The 18,860-nt window shown below is 38.6% G+C and overlaps 1 protein-coding gene across 2 annotated transcripts in view; it reads left to right on the top strand.

The window, feature by feature from the left end:
- BRMS1L (BRMS1 like transcriptional repressor) overlaps window positions 1-18,860 on the top strand; it is a 48,179-nt gene that overhangs the window by 22,630 nt on the left and 6,689 nt on the right. For both annotated transcript variants that reach the window (XM_007986499.3, XM_007986500.3), the window contains 3 exons: window positions 15,807-15,903; window positions 17,094-17,177; window positions 18,157-18,221. In XM_007986499.3, the coding sequence (XP_007984690.1) occupies window positions 15,807-15,903; window positions 17,094-17,177; window positions 18,157-18,221 (246 nt within the window). The remainder of the gene's footprint in view (window positions 1-15,806; window positions 15,904-17,093; window positions 17,178-18,156; window positions 18,222-18,860) is intronic.

Genomic DNA, 18,860 nt, shown 5'->3' on the forward strand with positions numbered 1-18,860 from the left:
TTATGGTGTACAGCATGATGTTTTGATATATGTATATGTTGTGGAATGATTAAGTCAAGGTAATTAACATAGCCATCACCTCACATTCCATTTGTTTTGTGATGAGAACATTTAGAACCTACTGTCTTAGCAAGATTCCAGTATACAATACATTATTATTATTATTATTAGTTTTTTTATTTTTAGAGATAGGGTCTTTCTATGTTGCTCAGGCTGGCCTTGAACTCTTGGCCTTAAGTGAGCCCGCTACCTCAGCCTTCCAAGTAGCTGGGACTACAGTTGTGCGCCACTGCATCTGGCTATGATACGTTATTATTACCTGTTATAATATTATCCTGTACAATAGATCTCCAGAACTTATTTCCCATGTCTAACTGAAATTTTGTACCCTTTGGTGAACATTTCCCATACCCTGCCCCACTGCCCACTCCCACATTTCTTGGTAACCACCATTCTACTCTTCTGTGAGTTTGATTTTTTTTAGATCCTACATGTAAATGAGATCATATTTATCTTTCTATGCCTGACTTATTTAACTTTAGTAATGTCCTCTAGGTTCATTCATGTTGTCACAAGTGACAGGATTTCCTTCTGTTTTAAGGCTGAATAGCATTCTGTTGTGTGTATATATATCAATTTTCTTTATCAATTCATCCATTGATGGACACTTATGTTTCATCAGTGGATGAACTTCCATATCTTGGAGGTGAATAATGCTGTAGTGAACATGGGAGTGCAGATATCTTTGACATACTGATTTCATTTCCTTTGGATGTGTACCTAGAAGTGGAATTGCTGGAAATTGTATTTTTTCTTTTTCTTTTTAAATTTTTTATAGAGACAGAGTCTCACTGTGTTGCCCAGGCTGGTCTCAACTCCTGGGCTCAAGTGATCCTCCTACCTTGGCCTCCCAAAGTGCCGTGATTACAGGCATGAGACACTGTACCCTGGCCTGTAGTTGTATTTTTAAATTTTTGAAACCTCTGTGCTGTTTTCCATAATGGCTGTACTAGTTTAAGTTCCCAACAGTGAACAAGGGCTCCTTTTTCTCCACACTCCTGCTGCCAACACTTGTTATCTTTTGTCTTTTTGTTTGTTTTTGAGACAGTGTTGTTCTGTTGCCCAGGCTGGAGTGCAGTGACACGATCATAGCTTACTGCATCCTCAAACTCCCAGGCTCAAGCAGCTCTCTCACCTCAGCCTCCCAAGTAGGTAGGACTGTAGGCATGTGCCACCACACCTGGCTAATTTTATTTTATTTTTGTGCAGATGGGGTTGTGCTATGTTGCCCAGGCTGGTCTCAAACTCCTGGCCTCAAGTGATCCTCCCAGCTTGGTCTCTCAAAATGTGGAAATTATAGTTATGAACCACTGCACCCAGCCTGTCACCTGTCTTTTTGATAATGGCCATTCTAACAGGTGTGGGGTGATAAATCATTGTTTTAATTTGCATTTCCCTGATGATTAATGATATTGAGCATCTTTTCACATACCTGTTGTCCATTGTATGTTTTTGGAGGAATATCTATTGAAGTCTTTTGCCTATTTTAAAATCTGATCATTTGGGCTTTTGCTACTGAGTTGAATATTTTCTTTCTTTTTCTTTTTTTTTTTAATGTTGACACAGTCTCGTTCTGTCACCCAGACTGGAGTGGTGTGATCTCGGCTCACTGCAACTTCTGTCTCCCGGAATCAAACGATTCTCGTGCCTCCCCAGTAGCTGGGGCTACAGGCATGTGCCACCAGGCCTGGCTAATTTTTTTTGTAATTCTAGTAGAGATGGAGTTTCAACATGTTGGTCAGGCTGGTCTCAAACTCCTGATCTCAAGTTATCCACCCGCCTCGGCCTCCCAAAATGCTGAGATTACAGGCATGAGCCACTGTGCTTGGCCAAAGAATTTCTTACATATTTTGGATATTACTGCCTTATCAGATATATGGTTTGCAAATATATTCTCCCATTTAGTAGGTTGCCTTTCCTTTTTTTTTTTTTTTTTTTTTTTGAGACGGAGTTTCGCTCTTGTTGCCCAGGCTGGAGTGCAATGGTGTGATCTTGGCTCACCCCAACCTCTACCTCCTGGGTTCAAGTGATTTCCCTGCCTCAACCTCCTGAGTAGCTTGGATTACAGGCATGCACCACCACGCCTGGTTAATTTTGTATTTTTAGTAGACGTGGTGTTTCTCCATGTTGGTCAGACTGGTCTCAAACTTCTGACCCTCAGGTGATCCTCCTGCCTCAGCCTCCCAAACTGCTGGGATTACAGGCATGAGCCACCGTGCCCGGCCTTCAGTAGGTTGCCTTTTCACTCTGTTGTTTTCTTTGCTGTGCAGAAGCTTTTTAGTTTTGGTAGTCTCGCTTGTCTATTTTTGCTTTTGTTGACTGTGCTTTTTGTGTCATATCAAAGAAAGCAGTGCCAAGACCAGTGTCATGAAGCTTATCGTCTATGTTTTATTCTAGGAGCTTTATAGTTTCAGTTTTATGTTTCAGCTTTTACATTCAGCTCTTACGTTTAAGTCTTTAATCTGCTTTGAATTTATTTTTGTGTGTGTTGTGCAATAAGGGTCCAGTTTCATTCTTTTGCATGTGGATATCCAGTTTTCCCAACACCATTTTATTTTTGGATTTTAACATTGATTTAATAATCTCATTTAATGTACAGTTCTCACAAAAGTTGCCTCCCAAAACATTATTTAGTTTTGTTTTGTCCAGTTTTAGTTTTCAGCTAATCCTGGACCCACCCAAGGATCAAGCACAGAATTTGGTTTCTTATATCTTTTGTTTCCTTCACTTCTTAGCTCCCTCTTATTTATTGCTTTGCCTTTTCTGGTCTTGACATTGTTGAAAAGTCCAGGAAGATTATCTTGGATGTTTCGCAATCTGATTTGTCTTTTGCTTCCTCATGATTAGACTCAGATTTAATATATTTGGCAAGAATAGCTTGTAGATAATGCCCTGTACTTCCCATTACCATCTGGTGGATTTGTTTCATTACAAGTTATTATTTGATCCCTTGGTTAATGTGAAACCACACACGGTGTTGGCCTACAGGAGAAAGGTTGAATAAACTCTGCTACTTTCCTGCAATGGAGTACCATGAGGATGTAAAAAGGAATGAGGAAGACCTCTATGAGTTGACATGAAGTGATTTCCAGATGTCTAAACAAAAAAGTGTTCCAAAAAAAAAAAAAAAGGTATAGATAGTGTACTACTCTTTAAAAAAGAGGGATAGAAATATAAATGCTTCTCTATGTTGCTTGCTTATTTTTTTGAAAAGAAGTACAAAAAGCTAGCAAAAAAACCCTATAGGAGACCTATAGAAGACCTACAGGAGAGAGAGAGGAAGGGCAAGAAGACAGGAGGAGGAGGTTAAGATTTCTTTTAAGAATTCCTTGGCATGTGGTTTTAGCTTTTAAGCATACAGGTGTTTTTCATAGAAAATATAATAAATTAAATTGAGAGAAATAAGTGTTGGAAAGGATGTGGAAGAAAGGAAACCCCTGTGTACTGTTGGTGGGAATGTCAGTTGGTGCAGCCATTTTGGAAAACAGTATGGCGGTGCCTCAGAAAATTAAAAGTAGAGCCACCATGTGAGCCAGCAACCCCACTTCCAGGCATACACCTGAAGAAAACGAAACCAGTAGCTCAGAGATATGTGCACTTCCTTGTTCATTGTAGCATTCAAACACCATCTTTTGAAAAGACTGTTTTTTTCCCATTGTGTATTCTTGACACCCTTGTTGAAGATCACTTGACTATACATGGATGGGTTTATTTCAAGGCTCCCTATTCTGTTCCATTGGTCTGTATGAGAGTACTATACTGTTTTGATTATTGTAGCTTTGTAATATATTTTGAAATGAAGTAATGTGATGGTTCCAGCTTTGTCTTGATCGGCATCATTTTGGCTATATGGAGTCCTTTGTGGTTCCTTTATGAATTTTAGGATTGTTTTCTCTATTTCTGTGAAAAATGCCACTGTCATGGCAGAACGTGAACCAGATAAAAGAAAAACCCACTGGAATTATTTTTTGATGAGACAATGTCTTACTCTATCACTTAGGTTGGAACGCAGTGGCATGATCATACCCACTGTAGCCTTAAACTCGTGGACTCAGGTGATCCTCCCAAGTCAGTCTCCTAAGTATAATAGTTGGGACTACAGGCATGTGCCACCATGCATAACTCCACTGGTGTTTTGATAGGGGTTGTAATGAATCTGTAAATCGCTTTGAGTAGTATTGACATTGTAACAATATAAGTCTTCCAATCCACGAACTGTGATGTCTTTCCATTTGTGTCTTCTTTAATTTCTTTTATTGATGTTTGTTGTTTTCAATATACTAGTCTTTCAGCTCTTAGGTTAAATTTATTCCTAATTGTTTTATTCCTAATTGTTTATTTCTAATTGTTTTATTGTTGTGGTTGTAAATGGGATTGTTTTCTCAATATCTCCTTATATTTCTATCAGTCTTTGCTTTATATCTGTATCTATCTATCTATATATATATAGAGAGAGACTTTATTATCATACTCAAGACATTTAAAAATTTTTATATCCTTCTAAAAAATGTAATATTTATCCTATTTTAATGCTCTTCTGTCCATGTTTCAGAGACAGAAAAACATTAAAAAGGGATTTTAAAAGTCTATTTTGTCTGATAATTAAAACGGCCACCTTAGTTTTATTTGGCATGGCATTTGTGTGATGAAATTTTTTTCATTTTTTTAAAAACTTTTTTTCTGGCCTTATATTTTATTTTATCACTTTTTAAATAGCATATATCTTGATGATTTTTTAAAAATTCATTCTAACTACTTCTACTTTTTAACTGGTAAATTTAGTCCAATTATATTTATAGTGATTACTTTGATGATGATGATGATTTTTTGAGACGGTCTCATTGTCGCTCAGCTGGAGTGCAGTGGTGTGATTGTGGCTCACTGCAGCCTGAAACTCCTGAGCTTAAGCAATCCTTTTGCCCCAGCCTCCCAAGTAGCTGTGACTACAGGTGCAAGCCACCATGCCTGGCTAATTAAGAAAAAAAAAATCTTTTTGTACAGGCACAGTCTGGCTATGTTGCCCAGACTGGGTCTTGAGCTCCTGGGCTCAAGTGATCCTCCTGCCTCAGCCTCCCAAAGTGCTGGGATTTTAGGCATGAGCCACTGTGCCCAACCCATATTTTGATATTTAATGCTAACGTATTTTGAGTTTTCCATTTGTTCTGATTTGTCCTTTTTAATTCCTTCATAACTTTTTTGGAGGGGTTAATTTATCAAGTTTTAAAAATTTTGTCATAAAGTTATATCCTCTATTTCTGTTAGTGATTACCCTCATACCTTCCATTTCTATTATTTTAATAATTGCCTTAAATTTTCAGCATGCATATCTATATTAATAGAATCTAAAAATTATTAACTCTGCCCACCTTCTTACTATAAAGGACCTTAGAACCCTCTAACTACAGTCATTCCCTCCCAAATTGTAATACAAGTTATAGTTGTTCAGTATTTTAGTTCCATCTTGCTTTTTCCCCTTCAAATGAGACATTATTTTGGTCTCATATAGTTAGTTCTTTTTAGGTTTATCCATATTTTATTGGTTTCTTGCTCACTGTTTTTGAGTTACAACCCTTCCATGCAGGCTCCTTTTTGCTTCTTAAAGAACATCCTAGGCATCTCTTCACTGAGTCTCTTAGTGGTAAACTCACTTTTTATTCATCTGAAAATAGCTTTATTTGGAATAATTCTTGAAGGACAGTGTAGGGGAATATAAGATTCTAGGATGACAGTTATTTTCTCTTAAAGTTTTTAGGATCTTACTTTCCACAGTCTGTGCTTAAGAGCAAGTCTGCAGTCATTTGTCGATAAGCTGGGTTTCCTTCTTACTGGCTGCATTTAAGCTCTTTGTTGATCTTTGGTTTTTCTACTGTGTGTCCCCATATAGATTATTTTTCTCTCCTGACTTGGGTTTGTTGTGCTTTCTGAATTCATATTTTCCTTCAGTTCTGGAATTTCTCAGCCATTATCTTTTCTGATATTTTTCCTGTTCCATTTTCTCTACTTCCTTCTTCTGGAACTCCATATCTCTTTATTCTGTAAATTATTATCTGAAGTTCTTTGCTGTCTAAGTCTACTGTTTTTTATTTCTTCCATATCTCACAGCTTATTCCCTATGTTATGATTCTGACCTAAGGCAGACTATTGATAGGAATTCTGTGAGCACTGGTCCGAGGATGTAGCTCCTCAGTCTCTAGCTTTATTTCTGCTGGATTGTTTCAGCTAGACATCATGGTGTGCCACTAGCCAATGACTAATTTTGTGCTTGGGATTTCTTGGAAGGTGCAGGTAGTCTGTGTTTGAATTTCAAGTACATAGAAGTTATGCTTGAGAGGACATAGTTTCAGGGAAAACTGCCCCCCCCCCCGCCCCCACCACCCCTTACTGCCTAGGCAGAGACAGACATATTATATTTCCCTCAGGTGGATCTTTTTAGTTTACTTTCACATTGTAGTCTTCCAGGGCTTTGTGCAGAGATCGCAGTTCCAGTTCCCTACTCTCATTAGGACCTTTCTCTTTTTCCCAGATAGCCCTGAAAAACATGCCTCTAGGTTATTGATACCAGCAAATTCCTTTAAGGAAGCCACAGCTTCATCAGGTTAACATGCTGGTTTCTAGCTCCTTGTTGATTTTGGGTGCTTGGGGATATCCCTTATTTTCTTTTATTTTCTTTTTTTTTTTTTTGTAGAGATGGGGGTCTTGCTGTGTTTCCCAGGCTGGTCTTGAACTCCTGTTCTTCAGCAGTTCTCCCACCTCAGCCTCCCAAAGCATTAGGGTTACAAGTGTGAGCCATGTGTCAAGCCACAACTTTATTTTCTTAAGAGTTTAGGAATATCTTTAAAAGGATGTTTGTGATATTTTATCCAGGAAATCTGTCTAGGTGTGTTGGGTATCTAGTCTACTGTATTCTAAGAAGCAGAAGTCAACAAGTAGTATTTTTTATTAAAGCAAACACATTGGTCTTCTTTCTCTTCTATCATTTTTCAGCTTTGAAAGTCATGGAGATGCTAAATATTAACCTAAATTTCTTCTATTAATAGTTTAGTTGTGGCCTGATATTTTTATGTTTAACATGTAATCTGTTTTAAATCATCTATTATATAATTAATCTGAAGTTACTGGTAGTTCAAAGACATTCTAGATAGAGGAAATGAAGCAGGGTGAAAGGCAACCTATCCAAAATGCTGTATATTTTATATTTACTCTGTCATTTTAATCCTTTCAACAACATTATAGAATAGGAATTATCTCAATTTTATGAATGGGTTAACTGAGGCTAGTAGAAGTTGAGTAATTTGCTTAGGGTCACAAAATTAGTGAGCAGCAGAACCAGGATTGAAATCATTTGATCTTTCTACTCATTCATGCAGTTTACCATTTAATCTGAATGTCATTATTCAGGGCTTTTGATCTGCTTATTCTTTTGTTCTTACATTTGACTCATATGGAAATAATTCTGCGAGGCAAGGGAAGTGGAAAGAAGGAAGACACCCTACCGATTGTCAGAATAAAAGTTTGTTTAGCAGCAGATAGAGAGGAGGGGCAGGACCAGAGACTGGACACGTTCACACAGGCATGCATACAGAAAGTATCCCCGAAACCACAGGGGCAAGCGGCAGCAGATGGTTTGTATCAAATTAAGGAAGGAAATCACATGTATAGAATATGACAATGTGCCAGACACAAAGACAGATGGAGATGCTTTATTTAGGTTATCTCAGTTAAGCCTCACCGCAGGGCTTGAGATGTGACTATTAAGATCTGACAGCAGGTGGTAGCAAGGTCTCAGTCAGAAGCCTTCAGTGGTGATGTTAGGATTCAGGTTCTTGAGAAAATTGGTGAAAAGTATTCAGGGGTCTGATCTTTTGGTTGTTTATTCACTTAATTTTTTTCTGATTATGACATTAGTAAACGACTATTGAGAAATAAGTCTAAAGAAAGATAAAATCAACTATAATCTTCCAACCAGAGGTAATCACTGTTAATAAGTATGTACTTTTTTTTTGGGTTTTGTTTTTGAGACAGAGTCTTGTTCTGTCGCCCAGGCTGGAGTGTAGTGGTGCGATCTCAGCTCATCGTAAACTCTGCCTCCCAGGCTTAAGCTATTCTTGTGCCTCAACCTCCCGAGTAGCTGGGATTACAGCAGGCATCTGCCACCACACTGGCTAATTTTTTGTATAGTTAGTAGACACAGGGTTTGCCATGTTGCCCAGGGGCTGGTCTCAAACTCCTGGCCTCAAGTAATCTCCCACCTCAGCCTCCCAAAGTGCTGGGATTACAGGTGTGAGCCACCATGCCTGGCCTATTTTTCAAAAAACCAGCTGGTATGATTTTGAATGTACTATTTTGTATCCTAACTTATTTTCAAGCAGCATTTTATGAGCATGCTATGTCTGTAGACACCCTTCTGAAAAATTTGCTGTGGCCGCGCGCGGTGGCTCATGCCTGTAATCCCAGCACTTTGGGAGGCCGAGGCAGGCGGATCACTTGAGGTCAGGAGTTCATGACCAACCTGGCCAATATGATAAAACCCGTCTCTACTAAAAATAGAAAAATTAGCTGGGCGTGGTCACACCCACCTGTAATCCCAGCTACTTGGGAGGCTGAGGCAGTAAAATCACTTGAACCTGGGAGGTGGAGGTTACGGTGAGATGAGATCGTGCCACTGCACTCCAGTCTGGGCAACAGAGCAAGACTCCGTCTCAAGGAAAAAAAAAAAAATATATATATATATACACACACACATACACACACACACACACATATATACACACACACACATATATGTCGTTGGCAAGTAATGTGTGTATATATTTTTGAAGGCATAGCTTTATAATTTATGATGAAAAACAGCTGTCTCCTGTCCTATTTTTAAATTCTATATCCCAGTGGCAATTATATTTCTAACTCATTTATCAATTGCTTTGGATTTTTACCCTTATATTCCTTTCTTTAAAAAAAATTTTTTTTATAGAAATGGGGGTCTTGCTATATTGCCTAGGCTGATTTTGAACCCCTGGCCTCAAGCGATCCTCCCGCTTTGGCCTCCCAAAGTACTGGGATTATAAGTATAAGTATGGGATTATAAGTATAAGTATGAAAGGGAGTGAAGGACTCCCTCCTGGAAGCAACCCCTCTATCCCTCCTGTCCCCTGTCCTCCTGCTCCATCTTTCAGATGGAGGCCAGCTGCATGTGTCTTTTTGGGGCATCTCTTTACCACCAACCTTGATGTCCCCTTCACCTCTCCTCTGCTAGCATCTTATTTTCTCCTTAAGTTTGGTAGAGTGTATCTTTCAGTAGCATCCTGAGAGAGGATTTCTAGAAGTTAGTTTTTTGAGACTTCTTGTATTGCTTGTCTATTGCTTTGTAATTAATTACTCCAAAACTTAGTGGCTTAACGCAACAATAAACATTTATTATTTTGCAGTCTTAGTGGCCAGGAATTTGGGAGCAACTTAGCTTGATGGTTCTGGGTCAGGCAATCCCATGAAGTTGCAGTGAAGATATCAGCCAGGGATGCAGTCATCTCAAGGCTTGATTAGGCTGGTGCATCCGCTTCCAAGGTGACTCATTCACAGGCTGGCAAGTTGTTGCTGGTTCTTGGTGAGAAGTCTTAGTTCTCACATGGGTCTCTCCGCAGGCTGATTGAGTGTCCTCATAACCTGGTGCCCAGGTTCTTCCAGACTTAGTGATCCAAGATAGCAAGACAGAGGTGACTGTTTTTATGACCTAGATTTCTGCCACATTCTGTTCATTATAAGTCAGTTGCTACGCCCTACTCATTTTTTTGAGGGGGGACGGAACCTTGCTTAGTCACCCAGGCTGGAGTGCAGTGGTGCGATCTCGGATCACTGCAACCTCCACCTCTTGGGTTCAGGTGATTCTCCTGCCTCAGCCTCTCGAGTAGCTGAGATTATAGGTGCCTGCACTATGCCTGGCTTATTTTTTCCTTTTTTATAGTAGAGACTGGGTTTCACCATGTTGGCCAGGCTGGTCTTGAACTCCTGACCTCAAATGATCTGCCAGCCTCAGCCTCCCAAAGTGCTGGGAGTACGGGCGTGAGCCACTGTACCTGGCCTGTCCTACCCATATTCAAGAAAGAGTATTAGTCTCTACCATTTGAAGTTAGGAGTATCAAAGGATTACTTGATATGTTTTAAAACCACCACATCTTTCCTATCTGAAAACATCTTCACTGTCACACTTAAGAGTATGATATTCTAGATAGAAATCATGTTTCCTCAGAATTTTGAAGGCATTGTTCCATTATCTTGTAGCTTCCAACATTGCTTTTGTAAAGTCTCTTACCATTTTGCTTCCTGATCCTTTGTACATGACCTGTTTTCTTCCTGAATACGTTTAGGATCTTCTCTTTATTCTCATCTGGGTATTGTGGGATTGTGAGATGATGTGCTTTGATGTGGTCTTTTTTTTGTTCATTGTGCTGGATACCCAGAGGAGCTTTTGATTTTATGTATTTATTTGAATTTTTTTTTAAGAGAGAGAGTCTTGTTCTATTGCCCAGGCTTGAGTACAGTGGTGCAGTCATAACTCATTGCAGCTTCCAACTCCTGGGCTCAAGCAATCCTCCTGCGTCAGTTTCCTGAGTAGCTGGCCCATGCTGCCATGCTTAGCTAATTTTAAAAAATATTTTGTAGAGATGGGGTCTCACTATGTTGCCTAAGCAGGTCTCAAACTCCTGGGCTCAAGTGATCCTCCTGCCTCAGCATCCCAAAGTGCTGGAATATAGGGGTGTGCCATCATGCCTGGCAAGATGAACTTTTTAATAAAAAAACTCGTATCTTTAGTTCTGGGAAATTTCTTATATATTATTTCTTTAATATTTTCTTTTAGGTTTCATTTTATAAATTTAATTGTTTAGTCCATTTACTTTTATGTGTAAATTATGTATAATGTAAAGCAAAACCTTTTCAGGATATAGGTAAACTCATTTTTCTTATTTTTTGAGACAGAGTCTCGCTCTGTCACCCAGGCTGGAGTGCAGTGGCGTGATCTCAGCTTCCTGCAACCTCTGCCTTCTGGGCTCAAGCGATTCTAGTGCCTCAGCCTCCTGAGTAGCTGGGGTTACAGGTGTCTACCACCGTGTCCGGATAATGTTTTTGTATTTCTGGTAGAGACAACGAGGTTTCACCATGTTGGCCAGGCTGGTTTTGAACTCCTGACCTCAAGTAATCTGCCTGCCGCAGCCTCCCAAAGTGCTAGGATTACAGGCGTGAGCCACCGTGGCTGGCCTAAACTCTTTTTTCTATTGTCATTTATTGATATCAGATTTCCAGATGATTTGAAAAGTCACCTTTGTCATTTCTCCATAGCCAGGGTCTGTTTCTGAGTTTTAAAATTCTATTCTGCATTTTTTTATTCCAATGCAGTATGCTTAAAAAAAAAAAAACAACAAAAAAAACTATTGTAGCTTTTTAATGTGTCAGTCTCTGATAATATTAGCCCATGAAAATCTTCCAGGGCTGCAGTCCTGATAGAAGTTGAGAATTGTGATGCATGTAAATCAGGGAACTGCCAAAGAGGAGTTAGTTCTGAATACAAGTCCGTGTGAGGTGGGTACAATAATGGAAGCCTGGGGCCAGTTTCCTGGGGCTCTTTGAAGGTCTCCTGATGAGAAGCAGCATCAGTGTCAGCCTGGGAAAGGGGTTATTAGTGAGTAGGATCAGTAAGTCTAGATGTGGAGACTAGAGGGATGTGGGATCTTGAAACTAAACCTATACTTATGAGTAGTAGTTTTTTTTTTGTTTTGTTTTGTTTTTGTTTTTTTTTTTGAGATGGAGTCTTGCTCTGTCTCCCAGGCTGGAGTGCAGTGGCGCGATCTCAGCTCACTGCAAGCTCCGCCTCCCAGGTTCATGCCATTCTCCTGCCTCAGCCTCCCAAGTAGCTGGGACTACAGGCGCCCGCCACCACGCCTGGTTAATTTTTTGTATTTTTAGTAGAGATGGAGTTTCACCGTGTTAGCCAGGATGGCCTCAGTCTCCTGACCTTGTGATCCACCCACCTTGGCCTCCCAAAGTGCTGGGATTACAGGTGCGAGCCACCGCGCCCGGCCGAGTAGAATTTTTTTAAAAACCAAAATAACTGCAGGGCACTGTGGCTCACGCCTGTAATCCCAGCACTTTGGGAGGCTGAGGTGGGTGGATCACGAGGTCAGGAGATCGAGACCATCCTGACTAACATGGTGAAACCCCGTCTCTACTAAAAATACAAAAAATTAGCCGGGTGTGGTGGCCGGTGCCTGTAGTCCAGCTACTGGGCAGGCTGAGGCAGGAAGATGACCTGAACCCAGGAGGCGGAGCTTGCAGTAAGCCAGGATCGTGCCACTGCACTCCAGCCTGGGAGACAGAGGGAGACTCCCTATCAGAAAACAACAACAACAACAACAACAAAAAAAAACCCAAAATAACTACTGAACATAGAAACCTTCACTGTTGAACGAAATAAAAGAAGACACAAACAAATGGAAGAACATTCCATGCTTGTGGATAGGAAGAATCAGTATTGTGAAAATGGCCATACTGCCCAAGGTAATTTATAGATTCAGTGTCATCCCCATCAAGCTACCAATGACTTTCTTCACAGAATTGGAAAAAACTACTTTAAAGTTCATATGGATCCAAAAAAGAGCCTGCATTGCCAAGACAATCCTAAGCAAAAAGAACAAAGCTGGAGGCATCATGCTACCTGACTTCAAACTATACTACAAGGCTACAGTAACCCAAACAGCATGGTACTGGTACCAAAACAGAGATATAGACTAATGGAACAGAATAGAGCCCTTGGAAATAATACCACACATCTACAATCATCTGATCTTTGACAAACCTGACAAAAACAAGCACTGGGGAAAGGATTCCCTATTTAATAAATGGTGTTGGGAAAACTGGCTAGCCATATGCGGAAAACTGAAACTGGATCCCTTCCTTACACCTTATACAAAAATTAACTCAAGATGGATTAAAGACTTAAAGGTAAGACCTAAAACCATAAAAACCCTAGAAGAAAACCTAGGAAATACCATTCAGGACATAGGCATGGGCAAGGACTTCATTACTAAAATGTCAAAAGCAATGGCAACAAAAGCCAAAACTGACAAATGGGATCTAATTAAACTAAAGAGCTTCTGCACAGCAAAAGAAACTACTGTCAGAGTGAACAGGCAACCTACAGAATGGGAGAAAATTTTTGCAATCTACCCATCTGACAAAGGGCTAATATCCGGAATCTACAAAGAACTTAAACAAATTTACAAGAAAAAATCAACCCCATCAAAAAGTGGGTAAAGGATATGAACAGACACTTCTAAAAAGAAGACATTTTTGCAGTCAACAGACACATGAAAAAGTGCTCATCATCACTGGCCATCAGAGAAATGCAAATCAAAACCACAGTGAGATACTGTCTCACACCAGTTGGAATGGCGATCATTAAAAAGTCAGGAAACAACAGGTGCTGGAGAGGATGTGGAGAAATAGGAACACTTTTACACTGTTGGTGGGAATGTAAACTAGTTCAACCATTGTGGAACACAGTGTGGCGATTCCTTAAGGATCTAGAACTAGAATTACCATTTGACCCAGCCATCCCGTTACTGGGTATATACCCAAAGGATTATAAATCATGCTGCTATAAAGACACATGCACACGTATGTTTATTGCGGCACTGTTCACAATAGCAAAGACTTGGAACTAACCCAAATGTCCATCAATGATAGACTGGATTAAGAAAACGAAATGTGGCACATATACACCATGGAATACTATACAGCCATAAAAAAGAATGAGTTCATGTCCTTTGTAGGGACATGGATGAAGCTAGAAACCATCGTTCTGAGCAAACTATCACAAGGACAGAAGACCAAACACTGCATGTTCTCACTCATAGGTGGGAATTGAACAATGAGAACACTTGGACACAGGGTGGAGAACATCACACACTGGGCCTGTCGTGGAGTGGGGGGATGGGGGAAGGATAGCATTAGGAGAAATACCTAATGTAAATGACGAGTTAATGGGTACAGCACACCAACAAGGCACATGTATACATATGTAACAAAGCTGTACGTTGTGCACATGTACCCTAGAACTTAAAGCGTATATATATTAAAAAACCTCCACAGTCACCAAAGCAAGAGAGTTTGCCCCCTTCTTTTCTTGGTATCTTCTAGCTGTTCTATTAGGGCTTCATTTTCCCTTCAGGGGAGCTTTTTGAGGGTCTTGAGAAGCTGGAGAAAACTTTCCAAGAAAAAGAAAGAGAAATAAGAATGAGAATGGATTCATGGCAGTTCTGCTTTAAAGTATACTTCTGGTATGTTTAGAGATGCTTTCAATGCTTCAAACATTTCAGTTTCATTGTGGCTTTTTAAAAAATAATAAAGAATGATTAGTGGATTTTTAAAAGAATTTCTACTTGGCCTAATTTGTCAATAGGAAGAAAAGAGAATACACCAATTAAATGTTCATATTCTTAAAAGCAAAAGGCTTATCACTCCAACTCTGCATTAAGAGTCATCTTTGGTTGGGGAGATTGGATCTATTTATAGCTGCTACCATGGTCTTGTGGAGGGGGATTGCACTCCCTTTTTCTCTGATATTTTCCAAGTCTTGTAGCACAATATAGATAAGGCTGGAATATTTCATAAGGCTTTACCAAAGGCAAGGGAACAAGCAGAAGGAAGTAAGTACAGAGAACAGCATGCAATGAAACCATGTTTGATGTGAAATCTAGTTTTAGTTTTCAGCGTTGCTTTCTCCTTAGCTCCTGGCTTGCCTCAAATTCATACAAGCCATCTTTTCCCTGACACTCAGGAAACCCTTCAAGCATGTCTAGTTTCTAAATTTCAAACTCAAGGGAGAGGGCTTCCTGATTGACACCAGGAATACAGCCTACATGGGTGTGGCCTGTGTTTTCTACATATAGTCATATCCAACTATATCCCAATAGCTTCTGCAAGACAGTCACACTAGCTATATCCAATCATCTGATATCCTTCACTAGAGATAAACATGTGGCTATAGGTTTTTTATGTAATCTTTATATATTACATACATTTTATGGCTTTTTAAATTAGGGCTACAGCATTCTATAATTAAAAACATGGACTAGAGCTAGTAGACCTGGGTTCTAGTCTATTTGCCAGTCTTGTCTATTTTAGCGATTCAATCTGTCTATAATTTTGTGGAGAGATTTGGATATGATTAGTCTGTAATTTTATAATTTAGACTCTAATTGAATTATTTTAAATAATTATAAAATTTGTACTTAAATCTTTCTCTTTGCCTATTTTAATATGATGCTGAGATATTAGTGAGGCATAATGACCCAATTATTACTCCTTTGAGAAAATATCCATTTTATAATTATATACTTTATAGGATAAATTTTCCATTATGGTGACAGATGGGACCTACTTATATTTAAAAGGGGCCATAGGGGTTTGCTGTGAGTTTTTTTAAAGTAAATATTTACCTCTAAATGTACCTTACACATAATTTAGATGTTCTTATACAGAATGTAATTGCATGTAGTTAAATCTATGCATAGATTCTATGTTTTCTAGTTTTATTTCTTTCATGTATTTGACATTTCTTCTTTAAATTTTTTAATTGAATTGGAAAAGCAAACAAAAGCATCATATATTAAAGTGCTTTAAGTTATTTGGTACTCTTAATTAAAATACACCAAGTTTTTTCCTTCTACTTAAGTATAATCTGTTTTTCTCCCCAGAGCGAAAAGCTGTTGCTATATGATACAGTCCAGAGTGAACTAGAGGAGAAGATAAGAAGGCTTGAAGAGGATAGGCACAGCATTGATATTACCTCAGGTGAGGAGAATGATATGATTGTGATGTTTGAGTGGCACCAAACCTTTGGTTTACTGTAGTGTCTCATCATATCTTAGTCTTCTAATATTAATATTATGTAAATGAAATGTCCCAGGAAAGAAGAAAAGGGGAAGAGCTCTAAAGAATTTCATGTGATGGTGATTATATTGTTATTGTAATTTGAATTCACACTTTAGAAAGATGTATAAAATGGAGCACATGACAAGGGACGAAACAGAAGTATGACAGGAACCTACTGGCAGAATAGTGTCAGGGCTGGATGTGGTGCTGCACATCTACCTCTGTAGTCCCAGCTATGCAGAAGACTGAGGTGGAAGCATCATTTGATCCCAGGAGTTCGAGATTGCAGTGAGCCACGATGGCACCACTGCACTCCAGACTCTCCCAAAAAACAAAAAAAAGAATAGTATTGGAAGTTAGCTGCAGTATATATTTTCCCCTGAAAGTCTTAAAAGACTGTCATGTGGAAGAAGGAATGAAAACCTTTTTGACATCATACAAGGTAGGACAAACTGATAGAAGTTATAGGGGGTTAGATTTTTGTTTCAGAAAAAGGAATAACTTATTAATGATTAGATCAGTCAAGTGTGAATTTGGCTTTTTCAGGGTATTACAGAAAGGTTTTCTGCATTGAGTGGAAGGTCTATCCTACCTATCCTGTAGGTTATCCTACAGTTCTTGAGTATATATTACTTTATCTGTTACAAAGTTTACTTCTCTTTGGGGTAGGCATGGGGGGTCAGATAAGCTGAGCCTAGTGCCAGTGCTCCCTCACCTACTAGTCTGGTGACCATGGACAGTTACTTCACTTTTCTAAATCAATCTCCTTGCCTGTAAAAGGAAAACAATAAGAATACCTACCTCAGTGGTAGCTTTGAGGATTAGGTGAGACAATGCATGTAATACAAATTTTACAAAGTGCATGACAGTATGGTAATCAGTTCTTAGTCATTAAGTGCCAAATTGATTTTTGCTTTAATAAAGGCAGAGGAAAACTTAAACACGTAGCGCTCATGAAATTATGTACAGCTTAATGTATATATACCCAACTGCCAATGAAGTTTTGTACATTTTTACATGTGACTAAATAGCCACCGTAAAATTATAGTCTTTTTTTCTCCTTCGTTCACCAGAAACCCACTAATACTTAATCTTTATTTACCTGCCAGAGCTGTGGAATGATGAGCTTCAGTCAAGAAAAAAGAGGAAGGATCCTTTCAGTCCTGACAAAAAGAAGCCAGTTGTTGTTTCAGATATCCTTTTCCAAATTTTCTGTTTCTTTTTTTCTTGATGTATGTTTTTCCATTGTGCATGCCTTTATAACTTTTATTTGTAAACATTGACTTTATTTGCATGATCCTGTAATAAGCAAAAGATGATTTATTTATAAAATGACTGAAGACAGAAGATATAGTATATACTTTAAGTCAAGGGAGGTGGGAGAGGACAAGAAATTCAGTCATGATCTCAACTTTGAAAATTAATGTGACTTGTTGTTCACCAAGGGCTTTGATGTGAAATAGCCACTTAATATACGGTATGATTGTTTAATTCTCGTGTACTTTTTTGTCTTTTTGAGACAGGGTCTCACTGTGCCACCCAGGCTGGAGTGCAGTGGCACAATCATGGCTCACCTTAGCTTCAACCTCTCAGGCTCAGGTGCTCCTCCCACCTTAGCCTCCTGAGTAGCTGGGACTACAGGCGCGTGCCACTCCGCCTGGCTAATTTTTGTATTTTTTGTAGAGATGGGGTTTTGCCATATTGCCCAAACTGGTCTTAAACTCCTGGGCCCAAGCCCGCATTGGCCTTCCAAAGTGCTAGGATTACAGGCATGAGCCACCGCGCCTAGCTTCGTGTACTTTTTAAAAACATTTTTAAATGTTTCCGAAATTGGAGTATAAATTAATATGTATATTCAGTTTTGGCATTCCCTATGATACTATCCCTCTACCCCCATCTTTTCCTCTCCACCTTAAAAACCAGTGATTAGGTTAGTGATATATATTACAATCAATGATATCATGGAATTAAGGGCATGTAGTTATGACATCAGAAGTACTAGACTGTATTTATGCTGGTACTAAGTGGTTTGAAGAATAATTTGAAGTTAGAATTTAGGATGCCAAAGCATTATGCCCATAAATCATTGTTCCATTTGCTGAAACATAGTACTTTGGAAATATAATTCAAAGTGTGTTATTCTTACAGCTAAATTGACCTTGACTATTCAACGTCCCTATATAGTTTATATGCTACAAGATCTTGATATTCTTGAAGACTGGACAACAATTAGGAAGGTATGATTAAAGAGCAGTGGAACACAAGTATATTTTCATAGTCTTTTTAAGATTCTATTTTTTTTATTAGTACATCAAAATATGATTATTGTAAATATGCTTTGCTTTTGCAACATTTTTCTAAGGCAATTTAATACTATTACAGATAACAGTGAACTACAAGGATATTTTAAGGGTTAGAGTCAGCAGTTTGTATTTTTTCTGTTATAATATAACTAATAATTTATGAAAAAGTCCAAAAAACATTTATTTAGTTTGCCCAAAAAGAATAACATCACCATCTGTGCCTAGTCCTTTAGCTGGTTCTGGCTTATAGAAAACACTTGATAAATATTTGTTGAACAAAAGAACATTTGAACCCTTATGTGTCTTGCATCCTATCATTAAACATTCAAGAATTATAGTCTTTTCTGTTCTTGCCTAAAAGTGGAGGCTTGTTTTCCATATTATAGTTTTTCATTTTTGTAAATTTCTTAGTTGAGAGTTAGACATTATTTCAGATATTAAAAACATCTCTAGGAGAAATTGTTATCCCTCATATTCTTTATGGTCTTAGACATTAAAAATTTATTAGAGCAGCTAATGGTTATACTTTGCTGTCTTTGTTCTGGAGTTAATCAGTAGTATTGTATATATTAA

The sequence above is a fragment of the Chlorocebus sabaeus genome, chromosome 24 (assembly GCF_047675955.1).
Source record: "Chlorocebus sabaeus isolate Y175 chromosome 24, mChlSab1.0.hap1, whole genome shotgun sequence".
In the NCBI taxonomy this organism is placed as follows: Eukaryota; Metazoa; Chordata; class Mammalia; order Primates; family Cercopithecidae; genus Chlorocebus; species Chlorocebus sabaeus.